This window comes from Taeniopygia guttata, chromosome 2, assembly GCF_048771995.1.
Source record: "Taeniopygia guttata chromosome 2, bTaeGut7.mat, whole genome shotgun sequence".
NCBI classification, from domain to species: Eukaryota; Metazoa; Chordata; class Aves; order Passeriformes; family Estrildidae; genus Taeniopygia; species Taeniopygia guttata.
The window spans coordinates 10066082-10088143 of NC_133026.1; the positions used below are offsets into that span (position 1 = coordinate 10066082).

The following is a 22062-nucleotide window of genomic DNA, read 5'->3' on the forward strand; positions in this document are numbered from 1 at the left end:
AGCCAGACAGAACTGATCTGGAACAGTTATTCCATGGATACTAAAATCCAGGGAAAAAACCCAACTGGACAAGTATCTTTGTTCATGAGAGAACTTAATCCACTTTAGGTAATAACAGTTTTACTGACACTATGAGCTCATCCTTGTAAACAAACTCTTGCTCTGTTAGCCTAAGCAGGAAAACAGACAGAAAATAAATAAAACATGATGGTAAAAACCCTTCCCTCAACAAAAAGAGATAGTATCTGCAAAGTGAACAAATTCAGTTTTCCATGCATAGTGCATTTAGGATACCTTGATAGCTTTCTGAATAACCAGTACAATTTCAAGTCCAATATAAATCTGCCAATGACTCAAATTACCTAAATCACTTCTATTTTACTTATAACTTTAACACATATCATCAACCAAGTGGTGCATGTAATATTAACAGATTAAAACAGATTATTAGTATTAGGTTTTGTGATAACTTTGTAAAAATGCTCTTTTGAAATAACAAATTTCACAATGCAAAACACATGGTGCACCAACTGAGTAGCACTTCAATATTAGATATACAGATGCTTCACTGCAATTACCAACTGTTTATAGCCTTGAGTTTCAAACAGCTACTGGGCTCTAGATTCCTGATTTTGTCTCATTAGACAACTGCAATCCAACCATATTGCAACCAATGCTATGAAAAATTACTACAGATTTTCATTCAATCTCATTTTTATTCATTTTTAGTAAAATGGGATTTATTTAGAAGCAAAATATACCTGATAGCTGTACTGAACACCACCATCTAAATGAATAGAAAAGGTATTTTTCCTACCTTATAATCATCTTCGTAGTCATTATATCCACAAGTACTTAAGATGTCAGGAAATATATCCGACCATCCATTACTCGTACAATTTTTGCTAATGTTTCCTGTAAAGAAAAATTAGAGAGTTTAAATCAGAAAGATTCAAAACTCTCCTCATCAATGACCCCTTAAACTATCTAACTGTGTCATTAGCTGGTCACAACCTAGCTCTTTTTCCTTTGTTTCCTAGGACTCAACCCAGCCATTTTCTTTCATGTTCTTTTAATTCATTTTACTTTGGCTTTTACTCTTGCTTGGAGTTGTCTTTGCACTACAGAAAAACAGAAATAAACCTGAGACTTTTCCTTTGGTGTAACAGCTATTTCTGTTACACATCTGCAAAAGCCTAAACTGTTCTGCTGTTTAGTTTAAAATACTCAGAAGGGAGCCGTACGCTTCACTCTGAAAAGGAGCTTTTTGTAGGTAAGTTGAAAGAAAAGTAATTTCAGTAAGTATTGTTCTAACCTCCTATTTAAGCCTTCTGAGAGGCCAGTACTGAGGAATCTACTGAAGACTTATAAAAGCTCTTAGACATTGAGGTGATCAATTACTGCTACAACAAATATTGCAGCAAATGTTGGTAAGTTTGGTAATGAAGCTTAAAGGAAAAAATATGTCATGGACTGAAGAATGATGTAAAGATGCATGCTGAATTTCACTCTTTGAACCACTATTGAAACAATTTCGTACAGGGAATGTAGAGGACATGTGGAAGTATGGTTGAAAAGGGATTTGGAACATTTATTTCAGAAAGTTTCTGTTTGGAGCTGACAGAAAAAGTTGTCTCTTTCCAGAGATGAAGTCACACAGATGAGATGGGGGTAACCCATGATTCTGCTTCTTAATTTAATTAAAATGAATTCATTTTCATGCACTATGGAACAATTTCAAGAAGGCAAAACAGAAAAGCCTAATGTCAGACTAAAGAATAGTCATCATATTTATCATAACTTACTCTTATAATGTTAATTCATACCCATCTTGCCCTCATATTTCTTAGAGAAATTTGTATATCTGTGATACTTGAAATCTGTAATAATATACTGCTTTGGTTTGGAGTTTACCACCGGTCTATAATTGACTTAAAGATGCCTGGTTTTCACCATAGAAAAATAAATTTATGTGCCATAGGTCAGTGTTGGTCAAGAATAACCAAACTTGTTTATATACAATCCAAACAAAAACTTTTGAGATCTTTATTTTGTTGATTGGTTACTGGAATTTCTTCTTTGTATAAAGTCTTCAGTGGAAAGTTGTAAATATCCCATAAGTGGCTCACCAGCCAACAACCAAATTTTTCCAGCTAATAAAAAGGCCTTGACCTGAACCCACAATCTCCTCAAACAACGGGACCACTTTTGCAGTTTGGCATAGAAATGACATTTTTAAAAGAAAATGTAACCTATTTATACACTGTGAAGAGTCTTCACTTTAAAAGTACATCAAGATTCTCTGACAAGGCAGAGCAGAGGAATGTGTTAACAGAACCACAATTGCGTCAAAGCCAGTTTTGCAAGAAAAAATTCAATGTACTCAAGATGCTGAAGTATTTTCTACTTCAAATCCTGCAATACCTTCGAACCTAAAGTGAGTTGGGCAATATTCTATGGAAGGCAATGTTTACTTCTACACCATATTTTCATGCAATTAAATATTTTAGATTACTAAATATTTCAGATAATTAAATATTTCAGCAACCTTATTTAAAACCTATAACTTGACACATACATCTGAATAAAAACTTTATGGAATAACTTTCTAAGACTAATAAACTCATAAAATACAGGAAAAACATTATAGGATAATATGATTGCTTTTACAGTAAAAATTCTTTTAATCAAAAGTTACTAAAATTCAATACAGAATTAATCATGTGGTGTGCTTGAACTATAACATAGAGCACCACAGAAGAAATTTAGAGCCAGCTCTCCAAAAAGATGAGAAGATGAGAAGACAACTATTTATCAAAATTCACAATATAAATTGGGAAATCCTTTAAGAAATTGATGGTATTTAAAAGCCTGCTTGAGATTTCGAATATTTGCATAAAAACAAGGTAGTCTAGATCATCTTGAAGTAGAATTTTAACTCCTCTTAAACACTAAAAGCTAAAACATGTATCTCACAAACCTGGATAAATAAAAAGAGCGAAATTTCTTGTTTGAAGGTATTTTCAAATTTTCCACCATAAGAATGAAGTTTATTTGTCATGTGCTGTGTATGAATTAAATAAATTACATATTCCTGAGCATAATCAACTTATGAAAGTACCAAGATGCTTTGTTAGCTCTTAATTGAATCAACTATGCAAAATGTTTGTTGTCTCCCTTCTCTGAAATTTTAGAAAGACGAGGTTTAAAAAACACACCTAAGGGGACAGGAACCTCTAAAAATCAACCCTGTTAGGTCCACAAGCAGGGAGTAAACAGGTAGTTATGAAAAAAAAAAACTGGATCTGGGAAAATTGTAGCAAACTATAAAATGAAGAAATATCTCAGTCTTTCTGACACCATGGTGAAGTGAGACAGACTTGTGACGCACTGTGAAGATTTCAGACAAAAATATTTATTGCAGTTGTTCTATAGTAAAATTAAAATATTGTTGTAATATAACTAAATTTGTGAAATAAACTCCAGAGAGAGTGTGCATACTCTAGCTTTTGGCAAATAGACAGAAGCAGTGTGATTTAATTCCGATTTTGAATTTCTGATATTTATTAGTTTGCCTTGTCTCATGAAAACACATTATTATCTTTGTTTGAGTAATCTGAAAACCTTTATAAATTTCACAACATTTAGTGACGATTACACATATTTTCCCCTTTACAAATTGTTTAGACTATCCATGATAAACTAATCAAGATTCACCAGTTCCAGGAATGAAAACCTTTGCTCATCTGTAGATTGTTTTACTTATCTATTTTTTACTGGAAGAAGACTTTTTCAACAGTTTTGAGTCTAAAGGTATTTTAGTCATACCACAGATTAGCCTCTAAGTTAAAAGTAATATTTTTAAAGCTCTCCATGGAAATACCAACTCTCTCCCCTCCCCCAAAAAATAATTACATAACTGTGGTAAGTTTTTAATCTTTCACCAGCTCTTCATGACAATGGTTTCCCACCTGAGCAATGGGGATAAGATTTTTTCAGCAGCATTTTGAGATACATGTGAAATACTCCGTGTGCATCATCTGTTTTCAAAACCCCACTTAAATGCCACAGGGCAAAAGATGATGTATTGACAAGATGGTGCAGAAGATGGGAGACTTAAACTAGTTAAATGCTTCAGCAGTCTGAGACACTGATGAGCTCTTTTCAAGTTCCATTAAAAAGCAGAATAAAAGGTTTCATAATAACTACCTTAAATTGCAATAGCAGTAATTTTAGGTATTATCTGTTAATGTGGGCTCTTTATCCTCACGATGGCAAGGCAGAGCTCCTCTCCTGAGACACAGAGGGAACAACCTACATGTGGCCTGCTGGCAACTGTTAGAGATGTCAGTCAGGCTCAGCTGTCTTAATAATTAACAAAATAAGTCAAAAAAGAGCAAGCAACGTCGGCAGCTTTGGTGAGTGTCACTGTATATACTGAAATATACTTAGTATCTAACTCAAAGAACACCAAAAAGAACACAAAGATGGTAATTTGGTCTTTTCATGGTGTATCCTGAACAGCTCTGACAAGAATTTTTAATCTACAAAGAAAATTAAACCCCCAAATAAATAATTTTTAGCACATTATATTACAGAAGACCAGTGAGAAGCCAGTAAAAATACACCTTAAAATAAAATACCTGGTTTGCCAGAAAAAAGGCTAAATACTTTTGGACAAGGGACCGTGACAGTCTCTCCAATCTTTGCAGGACGCCAACAGGTGATATTATCCCAAACTCCAACACATCCTGAAACAAAACCAGCATTAACAGACTTGAAAGATGGGTTTACCTTATAAAGACCTGATGAAAGCTTTGGACAAGTGGTTCAAAAAATATTAGACTCCTTCAAGAAAGCTGCAAAGATGCTATTTTCCATGAAAACTTTAAAGGAATCATAAGAGGCTGCTAATTAACCAGCCAGTTTTTAGGTCAGTTAATACATTGTTTGCAAAATGCCTCATTAAAAAAATGTCGTTGTGATGTGAGGATGCTAAGAAAAAATAAGAAAGATTAAAAAGTAACTCCTGAGCATTGATATGGATTATTAAGTATTGTAACATTTTGAGAATTTCCTAATTACAGTTAAAATGGAGTTTTCTGTCAAGCAGATTGAACATCACAAATAAATATGTAAGTTGTTCATTGGACTCAGCACCATGTATGATAGGTATTCATCCTGATTGGAGAGTGTTTGGAACAACAGGCATGGACTTACAGAATAATCTCTCAAACTGAAAACCAGACATTTGAACAAAGAATGCTTCTTTATATTGGTTTAAGGAAGGGCAGTGGGCCTTCAAATTTCATAGATATATTTTAGTGGCAGCAAATACTTGTTCCAAGTAGAAAGTAACTTGCTGCAGCTTCGCCCGTGTTGATATCCATATCAACGTGGCTCAAAGGCTGTGTCTTGTGAATGAGTGTAAATCTTCCTATAGCTGCTATAGGCATTTGGCTCAATCATGCCCTGTTTAAAGGTGTCTGTTTATAATGCATATCTGCTAAGTTAGGCAAACAGCTATGAAAGTTTGTCAGCACAAGCCTTGAAAGACAAAGAAGTACGGAAATGTTACTCATATTATCGCAGTTCAAGTTATTTAACAAAAAAGAAATTGTGCAAAATTCTGGGCATTTATGTCTTCAGATAAGGCAATTAAAAATTTTAATTTGTAATTAATGTTAAAGACAGAAATCAAACTATTATACCACTGGTGTTATCTCCATAAGATTATTAGCAGTATAAGGGACAGTTTGTTCCTTTCAGTAGAGAACATAAAACTTGGATTGGGAACTGCTCACAGTCATATTATTCTTCAGAATATTTATAGTATTAGCAATTCATTATTAGTTTATTCTGTGCTAGTGAGTTCATGCCCAAAATCAAGCCACATGAGTTAAATGAAACTTGAAAAGGAATATTTAGAAGTTCTATATTTGTAGAAAAACTTTTTAGTGCGATTAAACTTGGACAGCTTGTGTTGACTTAAAATATGCAGCATCCTGCTTTCAAAGTTTAAATTACTTTCAAAGCACACGTAAACTAGGGAAGCAAAGAATGTGTAACAGGACCAGCAGCTGGATTTGTCCCAGGGCTATGTCCTAGCTGCAGCACGAAGGAAAGCCAGGCATAGCGTTCCCATGGGCCTTGCTTTCCTTTGGAAACATCCACCCAAGTGTTATATCTGTGAGGGAGCCTCTGAGTGGCACAAGAACAAGGTTTGGAGATGATAAATGAAGACAAGGAGGATTATGGGGAAAATTCTGCATTTGATCACCAATTCCACAGAGTACTCTTCATACAGTTTCCCAAGGAAGTGCAATTCTCTAGAGGATTCACTTGCTTATGGCGATTGGGTCTTCACTCCTCTTAGGATTGTACAGTTCTAAATGCAGCATCTGTTCTATATTTAGAAATATTATGCCAAAAATAAGGGATTACTAAATAGAACACTTCACAAAGTTTGTTTCTATGCATAGATACCATAATGCCTCATCCTCCACTGCCGTGTCCTGCATCAGCCTCTCCTGGCGTTACCAACAGAATCCCTGAGAGATCTCTGATGGTGGCTTGGCCATCTGTACACAATTTCAGAGGTTTACACTGAGCAGGTCACCTTCAGAGCCTTTGAAATGGAATTTCAACATGCTTAGGTCCTTCCTGAGCTGCAGTTCTGGGTCAAAATCAAGCCCAAATCTCTATGATGCAGCACAAGCACTTATTCAAAGTAAAAGAACTTTCACCTGAACCAATTCAGGTTATGTTTCCTCCCCAACTGATTTTAAGCCAAAACCAACATCAATAACACAACATACAAGTAATCAGAAAGACAAAGAAACTATTTGCTTCATCTGCCAGCACTCAGAACTACAATGACAAAATGAAATTGTTTTGGCTTTGATTGATGGACTGCCTGAGCCAGCATAAACAAGGACTGGAGTACACAAGAATAATTATCATCTTGTAAGACCTCAGACATTTTTATTTCAACCCCATTTCTACTACCAGTGAGAGCCAAGATGAGTCATGATACTGTTTGTGCACACCCATGGAAGCTGAGGACTTTCTGAAATTTCCCCTTTTGTTTACTCCACTCTCTGTAAAATGGTGGGTTTGTTACAGTAATTTGCAAGCAACTCAGAGGCCTTTATAAATTTTTCTTATGCTGCTGTATATTGACTGGGCTAAGGTTTTGCCAAACAGGCAGCTGAACAGCATGGACTTCAGAGCTCCATTGCTATGTTTTCCACAGAAAACACTTGAAAATCTTATTCAAGCCTCAATTGCATATAGAAAAATTGAAGTTAAAGTCCATTTGCTACCAAAATTAATCAACACAATTTGCATCAAATCCCAAAGCTTGCTGGAAGGAACTCAGTATACAAGCTTCTGATGTTCAAAACATCACAAGTCACTAATGGTTCTTTCCTTTATTTTTCTTCAGTATTTTAGGACTTTACAGGCATCTATGGGCCAGGAGAGACTGACAGTGTTTCAGATTCCTCAAATCAAATGGATGAAGTAACACCAAAGACGTATTTCCCACATGTAGACTACATTTAAATGTATCACAAATCATGTGAGTGAAACTCAAGTGGCTGTCACCAGAACTCCAAGAATATTAAGCCTCAGTTTGTGTATATCTATGGCTTATTGATAATGGTACAGGACATCTGAGAAAACTGCTGAAATGTCCTGGAGGCATTTATAGTCACTGAATGACTACAGTAGGCATCTGAAAACTGGTCTAGTCTGAATGCTGAAATGGTATTACTGGTGTAATTACTGCTAGAAATACAACTGAAGAGCAGTGCACCTTCTGGGCTTTCAAATCACACCTTTCCTCATCACCTCCTTCTTCTAATTACTACAGATTTTTAACAGTATTGCATTCATATATCTTCTTTTTCTTTTAGGAAAACATACCTTTATGCAGAGGTGGGATACAAGTAACTTGACTTCACCTTAAAACACACGAAATTAGGCCAGATTAATTGCTCCCAATCATTGCCTGTTTCTTTCCAGCCACCACAAAGCAGTCTATGGTGCTTTAAATACCACACTGCTGGGAAGTGAAGGTGTGGTAAATGCTGTGTTAAATGTTTCTGTTTCCCTACATAGGATATCTAACTTGATCCAACTTAGTATTCTCCTCTCAACTCCACAATTCTCTGTCCAACCTTTAATTCATTCACTGTTAGGATTTCCGGACTGTCATCCATCAGTGCATCACTCATAAAATCATTATTTAAGGTCTAATTTTTTTAAATTTTACCCATCTCTCACATATATAGGCCTGCTTCCTCCTGTCTCTGAAGGATATTAAGTCAGATAAAAAATATTCATATTTTTAGGTTTAAATAAGTTTTTACATTCTAGTTCTGATAACAATTTTACCAGTAAAATTATACTTTCTATAGTTAGCTTTCTATTTCTTTCTGTAGCTCACTTTTAAGGCAAAACTTCAATTGCTCCAATGTTTATTTCCTATAATGTCTGTAATTTTTATTTATATTATTTTTAAAGTATTCTAAGTACCCAGATGTACTTTAATGTACATATTTTTTTCTTTTATGTTCATTATTGGATTTAGTCTCCATGTTATCACCATGCTTCAATAATTTCTCAAGTGTTGAGTGTTTTTGTCCTTTCACTTTGATACGCACACATAAAAAGTCAGTTCAGCTTAGATTTGTGTTAGCTCCTCAACTTTTTCTGCATGTCTACTATTATATTCTTTAGTTTTTTCTTTAACTATTGGACTGGTTCTGTCTGAGATAGAATTAATTTTCTTCACAGCTGCTAATACGGGGCTGTGTTTTGGATTTGTGCTGAACAGTGGGTTTTTGCTTTCCCTATTAAGCTATCCTCTTCTCAAAACAAGAGTTTCCAGCTTTTACCTTCCCAATTCTCTCCCCAGTCCTGCTGATGAGAGACTGCCTGTGAGGGTCTGGGTTGATCTCTGGGGTTAAGCCATTAACAGCTGTTAACAAAATGAGCAAAGGCAAAAAGAAAAACGGTTCTTGATCCCTGATTCTGTGGTGTGAAGAAGACCACTCCTGCAGCCTGCATAGAACAATCCCTTTTCAATGTCTTCATCTGCACCATTCATTTCTTTGATGTGTTCTTCACAGGACATCCAAGGAAAAAAACAAACTTCCCTGAAAACCTTTGCTCAGCGACTCGCCCAAAAGTCTCTTCTCCTGCTCCTCCAGAGGATGCTGCAGATGCTGTTGTCAGCTTTCAGTGAGATCACTTACTTTATTTGAATGTTTGGTCTTTAATGCTTGTCATGCATTTGCAGATACTTCATAATTAAAGGAAACATAACAGACTATAAACAACATTTTGTTTCCCTTTTCTTCAGCTTACATAAGTGCTGCCACCCCATTCATCATCCTGCTTTTTGAGATCCAGTCTTTGAGTAGCAAGTTCACTTACCTACGGGTGCTTCTTTGTCTATAAAAACATGAAACACTGGGGCTTGTGCTGGAGAATTTTGTTTATAGACACCTTTTATAAATATATAACCACTAGGTGGCAGTTTGTATTTGGATTTAAAAATTGTCACTTCCAAAAGACATTTAGCATTTTTCAAAACTGTCTAGGCATGCATAAAACATGAAAAAAAAAAACCAACAGAGTGCTTTGAAAATGAGTCAGAAAGTCGACAGCTAGCCTAGGGTTTATTTTTCAATGTTTTGATTTTTGTACTTGGCAGAGCAGGAGCCATCTCACCTCTTATGGGCAATGATTTCTGGACTGCAGGTCTGTGTGCCACAGGATGGAACTTAGGTCGCATGGGAATTATGAACATATATGGACTGACATTCCTTCTGCATTTTCACACAAGTGATAAAAAAGAAACGAAAAGGAGGTGCTGCCCAAGCAGCAAACTGGGAGCAAAGCAGAACTGCTTAGAGTGGGAATAGGAATGAGACAGTCCCAAAAAAGGCTGTTGCTCCATGCTGCCTCACTAAGGGTATTTCCCACTTGCTTTTGCCAGGGCTCTGAGAGCACAAACAGGCTGGGATGGAGCTGCAGCTGCCTTCATCCTCCTCAGAGCCTGTGCCTTCCTCTGCCCTTCCCTGCACTGCAGCCCTGCCCAGCCATCCCAGGGCTCTGCCCAGCGCTGGTGCCTGTGCTGGGCCCTGACTCACCTCTGCAGGCTGATGTCCCTGTCCCAGGGAGGTGACACCTGCCTGGCGTGGAGCTGCCATGACCTGGGGGAAGGACCTGCCATACCCTGGCTGCCCAAAGCCCTCTGCGTGGGGCTGCCTGCCTGCAGTCCTGTGACAACACAAACACTGCTCACAGTGGGGTCTAGGAGCAGCCCCAAATACTCAGAAACACTGAGGAAACTCCCATGTAAAAATTTTTAATTTCTGGTCAACAACCACTACTTGTAGACAGCAAACAGAAATGTGAAATTCTACAGTATACATCAGATTGAACTAGTTTAAATAGAATGATGAAACCAATAGTGTTTATTTCATATTAACCTAAAATATTTGAAGTCCATAGGTTCTTCAAAAGCTGGTTCTACTACCAGGAATGGCAAAAAATATGGTTTCCAAGATTTCTAAGGGATTTCTGGATTTTAATGAAATTAAGCACTCCAGAAGAAATGTCTTGTTTCCCTATTGAAGAACAGTTTCCCTTTGGAAAGCCAAAAATCTATTGGCCAGTTTTATACTTAATGAAATTTACATAATTTTAGGGTACTGTGGGGAAATACGGAAGTTGCCAGCTAAAACTTTGAATAAAAATCCCTCACAAGAAAGAAAACAAAGTTTCATCCAAATTTTCCAGGTAAATCCTGATTTCCAATTACTCAAAATGTCCTGTGAAGACAAGAGCATTTATTTTTGTTTGATTGAACGTCATGATAATCTTACCATAAGAACATTATTTTCTATTCTTATGCAAATATATTAATGTAATATATTACAGTCAAAGCTGTAAGAGGTACCTTCATCTTTATGTTGCCCCAGTTCTGACATGCTATACATTCTTGAAAATTACCATTAAAAATCAAACTCCTGTTCATATAAACCCTACCACAAAACATAAATGTCTCTATTAAGAAGTGGGGCTGTATATTTCTGCTAGTATGTATTATGTCTAACCCATGTGCTATTTGTTGTATTAGCTGAAGCTCTTTCAGTGCTTTGGTATTCAAAATTCCTTCTTTGTGGTATTTCACTTTGGATGTGATGGAGAATAGACTACCATGGCCACAGCTGACTTATCAGGACTGAAGTGCAAGACTATGCTGGGCAGTATTTCCTTCAGAATCTTCTGGAAAACACAATAAATTCACTTATGGATGTGCATTTTCCTTCTTCAGGGCTACAAATGCCATATATTAATGTCTACTGAAAAATTTCTATTTACATTTTGGGTAGAGCAGAAATTTCATGTCTTCAAAATCATTGTGGGCACCTGGTGTTTCTCTTCTTTCCAAAAGGGTTTGTTATTGTCACTCTTAATAAATTTTACTATGTGAGATTTTTGAATGAGGCTGATCAGGATGTTTTCTTGGTCTTCACCATTTTATTTACAGTTAGTTACTTTCCAGTAGGCAACTCATTTCATTCAAGCTTTCTCACCTTTCTCACCAAGTCTCCTTAAAAGACAGAGCTCTGCCTCTCTTCTTCCCTCAGATATTTAAGTACAGCTTCCACAAAGCCCAGACATTGTCAATACCATAAGGGTCAGTTTTATGTGGTGTCATTAATGATGACACTTCGATCAGTGAAAGCCAAAACACAAAAATATCCAAAGCTTTAACTTCCTTCATTAAAAAAAAAAAATAAAAAAGATGTGAATTAAAAAGTAGCAACGTATGTGTACTACACCTGCAAAAGCAGCAGCACAGATTTAAGAAAGCTGAAGCTGTGCTTCCAAGAGTTACTGATGCTGCATGAAAGAAGTTGCATGACCCCACCATCTCATTTAATTCTACTTTGAATGCTACCTCAGAGGACTGCCAGCACCACTGCAGTCTCAAGTACTGACTCATTTTACAGAGAAAATAGCTTCAAAACCAAACAAAACCTGATGCAAGACCTTGATGAGACAGGGAGCATAAGAAAGGGGGAACCTTGAGGAGATTCTTGTTCATGTAGCAAAAGAAAGGCCTCACCTGGCTTTGTGTCAGCCTCCTATTTACTGACGTGGGGGGTAGAGGGATCACGTTGGTGTAGCTAAAGAGAGAGGGGTGTGTATGATACACAAGGGTGTGGGGGTGTGTGTAAATGCAAAATATGCACCTTTCTTCCTGTAAAAACAACCTTAACAGGTAAGCTAGTCAGATATTTAACTTCTGGGCAGCTTGCCATGGGTCTGACATTGGGATGTGCATCCCACTGTTCTGAACTGATCTGTTTCACCCACAAGATCATGAACTCAGTGCTGGAATCACTGAGGAAAATTCTATTGACAGTGCAATTCAGGAGATGGGATTACACAGCAATATTGGTCCCTCTTTCTTTAAACTTAAGAATAACTGAGAGCATAATTTTGGTGTCTTGTCTCTTTTAATTTCCTATTACAAGCTGCATTATGAAGCTTCTCTTTGAGAGGTTTATGAAATTCTTACCAAAGCCATTTTTCTTTTTGTCTACATCCCTTTCTTAAATTTAAAAAGTCATATCTAAAATTAAAAATGTTGTCTGACATATGGGTCTCGCAAAAACGTATTTTGGAAATTAAAATCTGAAAAGACACATTCAACTGTGCAGCCACTCAGTCCAAAATGAATCAAAAGTCCCTAAACTTCATTCTTTTCATAATGAAATATTTTTTAGAACTTTTTGTTGAGCCCTGTTAAAAAATCTTCTGAATTTAAACATTTTGGACCATAAGATTTCATTTTTTCACTTGAAGATAAAGAGAAATGAGCTAGTTACTTTATAAGGAAAAATTCTAAAAACTCAATAAAGGCAGAAATTTGCAGAAGGACAATTTTTATGCATTTTAAATCACTCTCCTTGGGAACTTACTTTTTTTTTTTTTTTTTAGGAGACAAGATTTGGTAGCTGATAAAAAACAAATCTGTTTTTTTTTTCCATATAGACCTCAAAAATCTGTAGCTATTATGAGCTAGTTATAATGCAATTAATCTGCCTTTCAAAAATAAAGAAATGTGCCTAAAGATAGAAGAACCTCTCCTAGGCTTCCAGCTAAGGTGCATCCACATCTCAGGGGCCAAATTATGGGAGGAAAGAAGACAACAAATGTGGATAGAAGCTAATGCAGTCTTCATAAAATAAACAACCAGATGTTCTAAAGAGCACTACAGAGAGGAAAGCACTGCCACAGGTCTTTGGAGAGTGACTTCTCCCCTAAATGGAGTGTAATGCTGTCCACTAATGGAAAAGTATGTGCTAATGCCTGAAAATCCCCCAAAGGGTGCAAAGCAAGTGGTTTGGGTGTCTCACAGTTTGACATTGGCAAATGAGCAGAATTTAGACCAACTCAGTCGCTTGGTTTCAGCATATCCTTAGCATTGTTCAAAGGATGCTTACGCTGTCTTTATAAAATGTTTCTTTGCAAAACACACCACTGTTTTATTAAGCCATGAAGTGCTTTATAGACTTCATAGTCAGTGATTTTAGGTGCAATGCAAAAATTATTCAGCAAAATTCTTCAGCCCATGTCTTGAGACAGCTCAGGTGTAAGATCATTTTATCATGTCAAAGAAACCCAAATAGCCCTTGAATGTTTCATTTTTGCCTCCCTAACTGGGAGCTGAGAAGATGAATAAGATATTTGTAGCAGCAGCCCTCTGGCCACAGAGAGAAACAGGCACAACCTTCTCAGGCATTGTCCTGGGGAAGGCTGTGAGAAGATCAAAGAATGATAAACAATTCTTATCTTCACTTGGTGCGCCTGTTGCTGTGAACATGTGGAATGTGTTATGGAGATTTTTTTACTAAAGGGTGGTTTCTTAATTAGCCAATGGTGATGGTGTTTGGACTGGAGGACCAATTAGGTCCAGCTGTATTGTAACTGTCTATAAAAGCAGTGGGTTGCTTAACAAGGATAGAATAATAAATAAATTGATCAGCCTTCTGAGAATCATGGAGTGAATGCTAATTATTACCTGGCCAGGGGCCTGTGACGACAGATATTTAATACAAAATTGTCATCTAGTTCAAAGAAGAAACTACTTGTCCCACTCAATTTGGATCCTCCAGAATTCAGAAGCTGTGCATGCCAGCCAAATTCTGGACCATGCTGCATAGAGGTGCAAAGGTTTCCCAGGTGCCCAATAAATTAATGAAAAGATTCCCACTGATTCTGATAATGGAGGTCCAAGCCTTCTGTGGAAAAGCTCGGGGAGCCCTTATTTCCAAGGTCAAGACAGCTCCTTCAGAAGGTAGCACACACTAAAGCTAGAGAAGTATGACAAGTGCAACCATCTTTCCCATTCAGGAAAAAGTGGAATAGCATTTGGGAATTTATTGTAAAGAATTATGTTCCAAATGTATTACAAGTTACACGTGGAGCTACAACTTGGATTAGTTCCAGCTTGTCAATTTTCTTTAGTAATTCTACTTTTTCAGCAGTCAGAGTATTGCTGTTCAAAAGAGTCCTTACTTCTTTGGATGCAGGAAAACAAGGGCACACAGAGAATGTCTATTTTTGTAAATGTAAATGCATATATTTAACATAGGCTACTCACTGGAGGTTCTTGGTGAGGGTATCTGTAACAGAAAGCATAGAACAAATTCTCCTGTACTATTAAACATGCAATTTTCATAAAGCAGGGGCTTTATTCCAGTGTCCAACAAAATGAAATATTCCTTTATTTTCAGATGGGCATTCAAAAAAATGTCTAAAGTCTTTCACTGCTGTTTTGCCACTGTCTGCAGGTCTACACCATCAGACATCCTATGTCCTTCCAAGATACAAGTTTTCTTTCACAGCAGTTTTACTTCAGGAGGCACCCTTTTCCCAGTGAAAAGAGGCTGGGAAGAAAATACTGACAGAAAACTTCTTTCTTCCCCTGGGAACCCAAAATAAAACGGGTGTAAAGCACAAAGATACCTTTGGGGTAGTCCAGCATCTGGATCACAAAAGTGTATCCTGAGGGAAGCCATGTAACAGCTAACAGGGAATTTATTGGTTCATTATTTAATTCATTAAGCCGGCCTACTAATTATTTCTCCATCTGGCTTTGCACTAGTATTATTTATGTAACAGCCATCTTTCTTTACCACTCATATATAAATAAAAGCCTTAAATTTAGATTAATTATTCCAGTAAGATTTTGCATTTTTTAAATTACTGATCTTGATTAATAAAATAGAGAAATCATAATATAATACAAACTGTTAATGATCCATTGAATTTTTTAATACAAATTAGTATTAGAATGTGCACTGAGAGAGTTACACATTTAAATTAAGGAGAGGTGGAAGAAGCATCATAAGTTGCGACTCATGCAGATGGCACGTCTCTGAGGTCCCATAGTCAATCATCAGGGTGTATTTAAAACAAAATGAACACAAAAAGCTCAAATAAACCACGTATTGACAATCTGAATTTATCTGTCACCTCTTTATTCCACTTGCTGAACAAATGGCTTTACCAGCAGTTTCAACTTACAAGTGTTATTTTTCCATAAACTTTTTCTCTCCTCCCATGAAAATATAGGAAGGAAATCTAATAAAATCCAAAAACCCCAAAAAAACAACATCCCACCAAAACACCCACACCAAACAAACTCCAAGCCCAAAAACCTAATAAAAACCCCTACATCTACTATTCTTCTTCCTTCCACTAAATTACAGTTTGCTGTATCACTAGCTATATATTTGTCTTTCATGCAGAAAGAAAATGAAAACAATGAAGTGACAGAGAGAGTTGAGGTTTAGGGTATAACATGAGTGTCCAGTTTTCCCTTTGCATGACTCCATGGTCCTCCAGGTGTGAATCTGGCTTTCAGTCTGAAACACTGCACACTTGGGAAACCCAGAGATCCTTCCTGCCACTAGCACTTTGCTCTCAGTTAGGGAGAGATGCTTGGATCCAGATTTGAGCTTTCCCTCAGATTTGCTCTTCCTGCTGGTCCTGTCATCACAGCTGCTCTGCCAGTCAGAAAACGCTACAACAACTTCTCAGCACGTAAGAATGTGTTTGCTCCCAGCTGGTGTCCCAGCCAGGGCATTCTTAGCACCTGCAAACCTCTCACCACATGCTTGCTGCAGCAATACATTTAATGCAAAATTGCATAAATTCTAAAAACCATAAAATCCCAAGCACGGCTCAAACAACTACAGAAACTGCAATCACAACAGTAATGAAGGTAAAGAGAGAAAATCTTCAATACACCAGTTATCTCGACATTACAGGTTTCTTACCCTTGTAGTCCACTGGCTTTGCATTCTTTAGAAGTTCCATGCACCTGGTTTCCTCTTTGTGAATCTCCAGCTGAAATCTGCATTCTGGATGGACACCATTCACCTGTGTCAAATTAACAAATGGGTTGTTAATTGAATGTCTTAATGTCTTGAAACTAGAATGAAAATGCTTCATGAAGAATGCAACTACCAATAACGAAATCCACAACTTTAACTGGCACGCATTTCACCCAAGCGTGTGCTAGGTACACTCAACCCGTTTTAGCTTCTCACACATTGACTTTTCAGAACAAAATGTTGAAACAATCTACTGGCTTCTTCCTCTAGCATTTATTTAACTTTCTAATGCATTCCTCAATATTGTGCCACCAGATCTTTTTCTCCAGAAAAACTCTGAGCTGAAACTGAAAAAGGAGAGCAGATACATTTGCTCTTTTCCGCTTTTGTAGTAAGCTAGGGAGCTGAAAGTTTAATACAAATCACAGAACATGAAAATTGATCAAACTTCATTCTCTTTGACATGGTAAATTCTGGTTTTCTTCCACCGTTTTCCACCATGTATGTTTTATCTCCTGAAGGCCCCAGATCATGATTATTTGATTGAAGCAAATTCTACACAGAAAGAAACCCCCACTTTTTAAAAATTAAAGCACTAAAGTCTTTACTGGTTCAAAGCCCTGCCCTCAGTTCTTTGGTTTTCAGAAAAGTTTATATATGTCCACAGGAAGAAACAGGAATGCAGGAGTACTGGAGAGAGAAATGAGACCCTGGAAAGTTGTCCTGGGGTCAGCTGAATTCAGAGAGGCAGCCAGAGCCTTACTGAGAAACACATGGAATCTGAAAGAGACTGCATGGGAGAAATTACTGCAGGAGGTGACAAATGGAAAAGCTGGAAACATCAATGGAGCTGGTGGGACAGTTTGATTAGCTCAAATGAAATCACATCTTAAATAAATAAAATGGGAATATGCAGCATTTCAGTCATCCTCACACCTCACACTTGTAATTACCAAGAAAAAGGTGGTCTCTCTCCAAGTTTCTGTCTTTTCTTTCACATATTTTAGGAGAAATTTAATAACACAATCTGGTAATGATATCTGATGCATGACACAGCAGTTTTAAAAAAATGTTTATAATTAATTAAATTGTGATTCTGGGCCCAGAACCTCGGATCCAGAGTTAGGACTGAGAACCCGGTGATGCTGCAGTCTCTTTGTGGACAAACCACTTGCACAGCTTTTAAAAATACAGTGCAAGAGCCATAAGCATAACAGCAGGGGCTGTTATGAAAACTCACAAAATTCTGTCTCTTCTCCAAATGTCTCATTTCACTGTCTCCAACATCAGAACCTGACTTCCCTTTCCATGTCTTTTCTCTATGTTGAGTATTGAAATTATACAAGTGCATTCTTTTCCTTTCAAAGACACATATTTAACATAAATGAGGATTTCTAGAATTTGTAATTTAAAGTTCAGCATTATACTGAAAATATCTACATTTTGGCATGTATAATCCTTTTTGCAGATAGTGGCCATGTAAAATAAAAGTCCCATGTGTACATAATGTTTTTTAATAGCACTTCCCTTTCATAAAACTAATTTTTGTCTACTTTTCATTTCCAAGTGCAAACACTCAGTAACTGACAGTAGATTTCTTACTCATCAAGAAGTATTACAATTACTGGGTCTTGGAAAGGAAGGTTCAATAAATAAAAAAGTTAACTAAATGAAGGATAAGTCCAAATAACTACTGCAATTAAGAAGCCTGCTGAGTGAACAACTTCTCTTTCTGACACCTCTGAAATATCAGTGATTAATAGTAAAGTTTTGTTAAATATTTGTTACTACCCAAAGGCAGCATATTACTTTTCACAGCTAGGCTACATGCTAAACTGTACTATACATCCAGTTCTAATACCATAATCTGTACTATACTATGTTCTAATACAGTCAGTTCATTCAGATGGATTTCACAAAGCTAAAGAGATTTAGTGTTCCAGACGATGTGGCTCTGACCACCTCCCGAAACAGATCAAAATTTTGAGGGCACTCACCACTCTTTAGGACTTGTGCTCATCCGTATTTCCCTCTGCTTAACCAGTGATAGGTTATCCTTAGGCACCACTGAATACAGAACCGCATGTAAAGGTGCACACCGAGCTGGAAATCCAGCTCAGGAGTCACTCTGCATTTTAAGCAGATTAACAATTTCTGAAGCATCTAGACCAACAATTTGATGAATAAACATTTCCTCTGACAAGCAGCTTGCACTGACCTTCAGAATGGTTTCCCGACTTCTAGTGTTACACAGTAACAAAAAAAATTAAAATGCTTAAATTTTTCTTGTGTGCATCGTATTTCCATCAATATAACTGACTTTTACAAACTACTTGAGAAACGCCTGAAAATATAAAGATGATAAAAGCAGGCGCCCTAAAGAAGACTTCAATATTCTGACTACTTTGCACATTGCAATCCCACTGTACATATTACAGAGCAGTCGTGGATGTGGGGCTTTTCCCCCCACGATGATGGCCAGCGGCCTCTGGACCGCTCCCGGGCGGCGCTCCGTGAAAACTCTTCGCAAACCAGCGGTGTCCAGCGACTACGGGGAAAACTGCGGGGATCAAGCGGCGGCTCCGCGGGGTGGGACCGTGCCCGGCGGAGCGCAGGGGGAGCGCACGGGGGTCCCTGCGGGGCGCAGGGGGAGCGCCCGGGGGTCCCGGCGGGGCGCAGGGGGAGCGCCCGGGGGTCCCGGCGGGCGCTGCCCTCGTGTTCTCCGCCCGGAGGCCGGCGGAGAGCGGCAGCGCCGTCCCGGGGCTGTGCGCGGGGCCCCGCACCTGCCGCGCCGAGCTGCGGGAGCCGCGGGGCTCCGCACGGGCTCCGCAGGTAACAGCCGAGCGCTCAGCCCGGCCCGCGGTGCTCCAGGGCGGGCTGAGCGTGGGACTTACCAGGCTCCAGCAGAGCGAGAGCAGGAGGATGGGCAGGGTCCTCATGCCCGCCGAGTGCCCGCTCGCAGGCGCTCCGCGGGCCCCGGTGGAAGGCGGGGAGCGGGCTCCGGGTCCCGCCCGGCACCATAGGGCCCGGGGCCGCCGCCGGCTCCCCCGCCCCGCCGCTGTTCGCTCCCGCGCCTGCCCCGCTCCGACGCCTCAGCTCCCGGCCCGACCGCGGCCGTGCCCGCCGCCGCTCTGCGCGGAGCTCCTCCTCTAGCCCCCGGCTCCTGCCCGCCCGCCCGTGTCTCCCCAGCCCCTCTCCTCGCCTTCCTTTTCTCCTCCTCCCTCCCGCTGCTGCCGCCGCTCCCCCCATCAGAGGTGCGAGCCGCTGCCCTGAGCCGGGACGCCCCCCGCCCACCGCAGGTGCCCACCGCCACCCCCAGGCTGCTGCCGGCACTGGATGCTTCTTACCCCTCGCTGCCCGCTCCAAGGTGCCGCTGAACCCTCTCCTCCCGTGATACACGCCTAGGGATCCTGGGTGCCAGTCCTGGCAGGGCACCAGTGCCTGCACCGGGGTGCCTTTTGCCCATGAAACTGTAAGATCATCGAACACAGACCCCTCAAGTCAGGCACGCACGGAAAACATTGAGGGATGGGTGAAGTGATCCCTGTCAGGGCCCGTTTTACCACTGTGTAGAGCAACATCTGTGTCTTTCTTCCCCACAACTCTTTTTTTTTTTTTCGAGTTCTCAACAGAGAACCAAGAGTTTAAGGCAACTCCATGTTATTCCCTGGCAGTTTACACCAGGCATGGATCTGAGTTTTGTCTCACAAGGCATAGAAAATATACAGTTAAGTGACGTGTTAGCACATGCCTTGTGTTATAGAAAAAGAAGCATTTATATATTTGCTTTTAGCAGAGAATGGGGATATATTACAGTTGCCTTTCCATTGACTTAATGTGTTGTAATGTATGTATATGTACTAAAAGGGACTGAAGAGGCAACATAAAACTCTCCTAAATAGACCCCAAAATAACCAGCTACAAGCAAAGCAAGGACACTTCTATGAGAAAAGCTAAAGAGAATTTTAAATTTTTAATGTGTATGCAAAATTCTTTTCATATATTAAGAATAAATACCTGATTATAGCATCTTTGGTATCATAAAAAAGAAATACTACAAACTAATAAACAGTATTATAACCTGCATACTGAGAACAGAGGGAAACATTAATGTAGAAAGAAAAACTTGTAGGATGGTATATTGTAAGTATTCTCATTGTAGCAGGAAAGTGTACCTCTTTGGATTGACTTTGATCTGTATGTGACAGATGGACTAAAGAGCCAGATTGCATCTACTCCTGACACAGCTGGTTTGCAGAGAAGATTGGTTATGCCATTAGCTCTGAGCTTCCTGGGCAAGCTCTCAGGTCCAAACTCCTAGACATGGAGAATTGCACAGTGCAACCCCTCTGATTTCCTGAAATTGGTGTCCGAGATTCCTCTTCAAGCTCTTGGTTGACACAGGCAGCCTGGATCTGCTCCTCACAATTTCTTAAGAGCTATCAGTCTTTCCAAAATCACAACCTCAAAACCATTTCTTTTATCATTCACAAGAAGCTGATGTTTTATCACTACTGCAAGGCTTTGGAAAATCCTTCCAGTAGTGTTTCTTTAGAAGTCCTTTCTTCCCCTTTGTGATGACTGGCATCCCGCTAAGCGAGCAGTCGTTCTCATGAGTGGAATTAATACATGCCAAGGCTCATCAGGGTCATCAGCAATAAACCCCAGGGCAGTCCCTGTGCAGAGGAGCCACCAGGCAGGCTGTGTCCCAGCTGGGCTGCCCCAGCAGCTGAGGACACAAGAGTTGCCAGACACCAAACCCCAGTGTTTAATTCTTCGAGCAAATAATTCATTAGGCTGTTGAAGCTGAGTAGCCTGGGAAACCAATTAACAAATTGCTGTTAACGTTCTTTGTAGAAACAGTCTTGGGAGCTGTCATCATTATTCCTTCTGTGGAATGACAGAAACTAATATCTCAAATATTAATAGTCCACATATTCTAGAACTAGCAAAGAAATTTTGAAACTTACATCTGTTCTATCAGAAGATCGTACACAGTCAGATTTTGTGATGTTTTGTTTTCAATTAATCAACATTTTTAGGTGAAAAGAAATATCATCAGTTATTTCTCAACCCTTTCTTCTGTTGCTGTTCCCAGTGACTCTTTGACATGAAAGAGACAGCAGATGAAGGAGATGCACAAAATACTAATACTTTGTTTGTATATAGCTAAGTGCTTATTTTTCCCTAAGAAGAAAACAACTTCTTGATGGGTGAAGTCCAGAAATCATGGTTCAACTTGTCTTCACTTAAACATATCCCAGTTCAATGCTCTGCTACAATGGATGTAGAAGGGGAAAAAATGAACAAGAATGAAATTAGAACAGCTGTTGATATATAGAGGTAAAGACAAATGAGACTGAGGTTCTTAATCAGCAAAGAACAGATAGGTTTATGAAAGAACAAATGAGTCATATAAATTTAGACAGAGTTGATTTGATGACGTTTCAAAGAAGGGACTGTCAAATTAAAAGGAAAAATTTTATGGAGATATTCATGAAGCACAGGACCGCAAACACACAGAGAGAATGGAGTCCAAACATGGACAGAAATTCATCACAATAGAGGTGGTAGAGAAGTAAATGCATTTTGACAGAAACAAATAATATTTTGGATCAGCTGAGCCTGG

General features: G+C 38.9%; 1 protein-coding gene across 1 annotated transcript in view; it reads right to left on the reverse strand.

Moving 5' to 3' along the window:
• The window catches only part of VIPR2 (vasoactive intestinal peptide receptor 2), a 50248-nt gene extending 30634 nt beyond the window's left edge, over window positions 1-19614 (reverse strand). Inside the window, exons 1-4 of the mRNA XM_030264288.4 lie at window positions 19328-19614; window positions 16377-16479; window positions 4644-4751; window positions 818-915 (exon numbers count right to left, since the gene is read on the reverse strand). Of these exons, the coding sequence (XP_030120148.4) occupies window positions 818-915; window positions 4644-4751; window positions 16377-16479; window positions 19328-19372 (354 nt within the window). The 5' untranslated portion in view covers window positions 19373-19614. The remainder of the gene's footprint in view (window positions 1-817; window positions 916-4643; window positions 4752-16376; window positions 16480-19327) is intronic.
• Between the last annotated feature and the right edge of the window lie 2448 nt (window positions 19615-22062).